Source organism: Zea mays, chromosome 10 (assembly GCF_902167145.1).
Source record: "Zea mays cultivar B73 chromosome 10, Zm-B73-REFERENCE-NAM-5.0, whole genome shotgun sequence".
NCBI lineage: Eukaryota > Viridiplantae > Streptophyta > Magnoliopsida > Poales > Poaceae > Zea > Zea mays.
The window spans coordinates 122,729,088-122,734,890 of NC_050105.1; the positions used below are offsets into that span (position 1 = coordinate 122,729,088).

Sequence of the window (5,803 nt, forward strand, 5' to 3'; positions counted from 1 at the left end):
CTTAAGTTTCAAGTTACATAGGATCACCTATTCACCCCTCTCTAGGTGCTCTCATCAACGACCTCCACAGCCGGACGGTGCACCAGGAGAACGCCCTGTCGGACCGACTCGCCACCCTGCAGGAAGACATCACCGACCGCCCGCTCTTGCCCATCGTGCGGCAGCGCGAGCTCGCCACCGCGGCACGACTGGGAGCTGCTGCGAGCGGAAGCTGCGACGGCGCGGCACGGCTGTGGCTCAGGGCGGCCCGACTAGGAGAACCAGAGCCGGTATTGTCGAGGTCTATGGTAACCAGCATTGTACATTTGTACTTAAGCACAATAATCCTCCTAGCTAGCAATCAGCCTCTTTGTCGTCGTCTCTGATGCTCCGGCTTTGAAAGGTCCATCTCTACTCATCTAATGTGCATCCATCCTCTTTGTATAATTTAGTTTAATTGTATTTTTGGTGCATTGCAGTCGTTGAGGAACCAGAGGCGGCAGTTCTAGCCGGTTTAAAGCTCCTCGGGCTCTTGGTCGAAGTCAGGGTCACGACTACAGAGGAGGAGCGTCAGCTTGAGGACCACAATGAGGCGCAGGATACTAGGTACTTTCTGGGGTTTGGTGACACCCATGAAGATTCTATTGAGGTTGATAGTGTTGCCGGCTCTCAAATTGGCACCGGCACCGAATCCACAAGCCCGCCAGCGCAGTCCCTAATCCTGATTAGGCTGCTGATCCTGATGCTAGTGGTAGCAACATGAAGAAAAGGTCCAAGTGCTGGAATGACTTTGATAAATTGACTCAATAGTATGTTGTTCATGTTCCTAAATGACATCACGATAACTCATGCACAAGAACGAGAATCCTACGCTTTTCATTTTCCCCTAAAATTAATCAAAAGAGACCTAAATTGATCACGGATAGATGTGCAACCATACAGACAGAAACTTTCCACTTTTCCAGTTCGGAACTGATCAAATTTTCACGCAGTTGCGTGTACACAAAACGAGCTTTGTAGAGTGGCGAAGCATTTATCGTCCAAAACGGGCCTTAACGTGCCAACCGGCCCAATTCAAAGTGCTCAGGCATACACTGAAACAAAAGGTATAGTAGACGTTACAAGAGCCTCACACTTCACACCCCCCCATTCCCCACTTGCCTCCGCCGGCGCATCCCTAAACCCCAGTTTAGGGTTTCTCGCGCGGCGCTACGCTCCGCTCCCTCCTCCGCTCCCCGCCCGATCGCCTCTTCCTCTACCTCCTCGAAGCTTCGACTGTTCCACACCCCCACCCATATCAACCCCTTTCCCCTTTAGCTCCTTCCCACTGATACGCTCGCCGCGTGAAGCATTCGTTAGCCGAGCCGCCGCAACCATGTCGTCGTTCTGGGGTAAGAATCGTTTCCGGGGCTACCGATGTTGCTGCCAATTTCCATTGTGCTTGATTCTGTTGGTCCGACCGGACTATTGCGTGATTCGCAGGTGTGGAAGTGAAGCCCGGGAAGCCCTACACTCTCACCCATGGCGACTTCGCCGGCCGCCTGCGCCTCACCCAGGTCCGCTTCTCCTCAATGTCTCCTCTTACAATTTGATGGCCAACGGGTTTATCACGTCGTATTTAGGAGGCTTACAGTTGTATCTTATATCTAGTGTTGTGGTTGTGGGAAATGTGATTTTCTTTGGATTGGCAAATGGCAACGCAGGCGACGCTAGGGGTTGAGGTCGGCAAGGGGGAGAAGGCTACCGGCGTGAAGAGGTGTGTGCTACAGTGCAGTGCCGAGAACAGAGATCCCGTTTTTCTTTGCGTCCTCATGCCGGAGCAGTCGGAGACATGCCACCTGGAGCTAGAATTTGAGGAGGAAGTCACCTTCTCAGTGATTGGGCCAAGGAGCATCCACCTCGCTGGATACTACATGACGTATCCTTTGCTGTCTTAGCATCAATTTATTATCTATCTCCGTTGTAGATTGATTATTGGAAGGCATCAGACGCTTACCTTTCTTTGTAGTAGATTGCTGCAGGATTTCTTTGTTCTTGGGGACTCTGCTTTTCCTTAAATATTTTTCTCAGTGATGTGTGTGGGGAAGATAGGGGTGACAGTGATTCTGGGAGCGATTCACTTCAAAGTTCAGATGAGGATGGTTTCTTGGAGGAGGACGATGATGGTAACATGGTAATGATCCACAAGACGATGACAGACAGTACACAAATTTTATCCTCTTGCACAATTCATGTTAGTATCTACTGACAGGTTATGGGATATTCAGACAGTGAAGATGATGATTCAGAGTCTGATGATGAAGAGATGGCATACAATCAGGGTAGGGGCAAAAGTTCAGGTAAGGCACTACCACTACATATTCTTCCATTGCCCATTTGCCTTGTCAATTGTCATATGACCTGTGAAACAATGCACATAGGATATCTCTGTGAATGTCAATTGTATTTTGTGATGCCTCCCTGGTCATTATTCTGAACCGTAGAACTTGGTCTATCTCTACTCGTGTTTTTTCACCTTTCATAGGATCACTGCCATTGGTTAATTGTTAGGTGTGCTATTTCCCTTTTTTGTATCACCGCTGTTAATGTAAGGTTATAGGTTGAAAGTTACAAAGCAGAACAGTGAACCACAGTCCACAGCTATGATATGGGAATTGTACTTGCATATGCCCTTGAATAATTGACGAGAGTAAATGTAATATTGATTTTAAGTTTGGTTAAGGGTGTGTAGCAAATAGCTTTATGAATAACTGATGAAAATAAATGTAGTATTGATTTGAAGTTTGTATATAAAACATATCAATGGAAGATGGCTGTTGTGAATTATTAATTGTCAGCGTGGAACTTCTTATGAAGCTTATTTCATGTGTCATGAACCTTCTTTTAATACACTCTAAAATGTTACAGGACTTATGCATGCTGTTATTGCAGGACGTTTTAGTTATTCTATACCTTTTCACGTTTAGTTGGTTCGAGCACGTCCCATTGGCATTGAAGTTATCTCGTCACATTAAAGAAATACTTCATTACCATGCATTCATTTAGTTTGAATTTCACTTCTCATTGGCATCAAAATTACCCCAAAGTCATACACCTTAGGTGCTGGCCAACATATTTTTAATGGATTTTCTTACTCATAATGAATTTTGCAGTTGTTATTGAGGAAATTGAAGAGGATGACAAGGCTGCTGTTGCTGAAGTGCAGAAGGGATTGAAGAAGCAAAGCCGTGAAAATGGTGATGAGTCTCAACTCCAGCTTGCTGCAAGAAATCCACCTACTGAATCCTTGGAAAGTGAAGATGAAGATGGTTTTCCTGTATCATTTTCTGAATCAAAGAAGAGTTCTGAGATTGTTTCAAACAAGAATGGGGGAAAAGACAAGGAGACTAGCAACAAAGACCTGAAAAGAAAAAGTGGAGCCATTAGCGACCGTGGTGATTCTTCAGGGTACATTTTTGCCCCTGGATATTTCTTAATTCATGGCATAGTAACATGCTTCATTGTTTTGTAAATTTACTTGTGGTTATAGGGGGGTAAAAGCTGAGATTGATGGGGCATCAAAGAAAAAGAAAAAGGGCAAGGACAAAAGCACTGTTATGGACACAGGAAAAGTAAACAACGAAGAAAAGGAGGTTAAGCTACACGATTCTCCAGCTGATCCTGTCAGTACAAAACAGAAGAAAAAGAAAAACAAGAACAAAAGTGCTTCTGAGGGTGATACCAGTGAGCAATCTGCTAAGAACAACAATATGTTAGTATCTTGAGATGTTGCTTTGCAGATGCTTTTCACATAGGAATGTTAATCACATGGCTCAATATCGTTTAACAATGTTCTTCACCTAATTTCAGTGATAAAGACAATGAGGAGGCAAGTGCGCAGGAGGCCAATAAAAAGATCAAGAAAAAGAAGGCACATGATATAAGCAGAAGTGAAAGTCAGGCAGGAACTGGACTTGGTGAGTCAGATAGCAAGGAACCACTCCAAACACGAACGTTTGCCAATGGTATGATGATTCAGGAGGTAGAGATGGGCAAACCTGATGGTAAAAAGGCCAGCCGTGGGAAGAAGGTAAACATTTCTGGCATCTGAGGAGCTTCAAAGGGATGATCATCTCCTAGCTATCCATTTATTATTGCAATTTCTCACTGCCTCCTGCAATTCTAACATTTACATGCTTTATCCATGACCTGCATGCATTTTTTGCATGGCTATGATCAATGTTACTACTTGAGGTCCTTCTACCTGCTGTCTGTTACGATGCTATTTTTTTTTCTTAATAGGTTTCTGTTAGATATATTGGCAAGCTAAAGAATGGCACTATTTTCGACTCCAACGTCAGTGGAAGACCTTTTGAGTTTAGACTAGGTAATTGCTCTCTACCATTACTTCAGAAGTCCAGATTAGTACCAAGGGATGATTTTAATAATGTGTTGTGCTTGCAGGTGTTGGGCAGGTTATCAGTGGCTGGGACGTTGGCGTCAATGGTATGTACTACATATTTGCCTTTCAATATTGGTTTTGGACCCTACAGTTATTGATCAGTGCAAATTTCATGCTTTGTGCTTGTTAACAGGTATGCGGGTTGGGGACAAAAGGAGACTCACCATTCCACCTTCCATGGGGTAGATACCTTGACATTGCTTTGTATCCGAAGCTGTTCGTCTCAATCTTTGTCTTATTTTATTTTCGTGGATCCTGATTCTCCCTTGGTAGGTATGGGAGCAAAAGAGTGGGGCAGATACCACAGAACTCAACTCTCATCTTCGATGTGGAGCTGGTGAACGTAAAATGAAGTGAGAAGATCCACGAGAAACTGCGGCAGTTTCACAAATTTTGCTACGCATCATTTTCCTTGGGCAATGCTGTTTCGTAGGCATAGGGGCATGTTAAGTGGATTCATCTCTGTCGCTATCATACTTTCGAACTGAGTTTCAGAAGGAAAAAAACTGTGGACTGTTGCCATCTGGGATAATTCCTGGGCTGCAGCATTCGCCATCCTTCTCCCGGTTCCTTCAGGGTCATTTTGACGTTCTTGTGATACCCTCAGAACCTTTTGAACTGATGAAATGGTTAAGGTGGAGTACGTGTACGACTTCACGCCGATTGGTTTTTTTTGTATCGTTTGTGATCAAGCCAATCAAAACTGAGATCTTGTCTAATCGATCTGTCAGTGAGACAACCAAAACTGGGTACTGCCGCGACGTAATAGCTTAACGTAGAGCCCCGCAACGTCAATACGAGAGCAACGGGGCAAAATTTGTTATAATATTATAATAGGACAAGGATTTGACCCGACATTACTGTATGTGCTTGGTCTATGTGGTATAAAACTATAACCATTTTTTTTATCGTGTGTTTGAATGGCATCAATTCTGCACGATAAAAATTGCAGCATAGTACAATGACTGTTTTAATTTGTCAAAAGGTTTGATCAGGTGGTGTTTGGTTTCTATATTTGAATGATAATTATAAATATTAAATTTATTTAATTACAACACTAGTTATAAAGTGGGAGGAGATAAATTTATTAAAACTAATTAATTTATGGTTAAAATAATGTTTAGTGTAGTATTACATGGATGAATCATAGAGTAATTAGACTTAATAAGTTTATGTTGCCGTTTAGAATGTATTTAGTTTAGGTAGTGTTTGGTTACTAGGGACTAATTTTTAGTTCCTCCATTTTATTCCACTTTAGTCTATAAATTGCAAAATATGGAAACTATAACTCTATTTTATTTTCCATATTTGACAATTTAGTGACTAAAGTGGAATAAATTGGAGGGACTAAAAATTAGTCTCTAAAACCAAACACCCCCTTAG

General features: G+C 43.0%; 1 protein-coding gene across 1 annotated transcript; it reads left to right on the top strand.

Annotated features, from left to right (window-relative positions):
- The first annotated feature begins 1,128 nt into the window (after positions 1-1,128).
- On the top strand, positions 1,129-5,096 carry LOC103641695 (peptidyl-prolyl cis-trans isomerase FKBP53). The gene is given in 12 exon segments (NM_001346763.1): positions 1,129-1,370; positions 1,462-1,535; positions 1,683-1,897; positions 2,050-2,152; positions 2,231-2,318; positions 3,132-3,426; positions 3,509-3,730; positions 3,829-4,048; positions 4,261-4,345; positions 4,423-4,464; positions 4,554-4,602; positions 4,694-5,096. Coding segments are annotated over 12 exon segments (1,488 nt in total). The 5' UTR covers positions 1,129-1,354; the 3' UTR covers positions 4,773-5,096.
- The last annotated feature ends 707 nt before the right edge of the window (positions 5,097-5,803 follow it).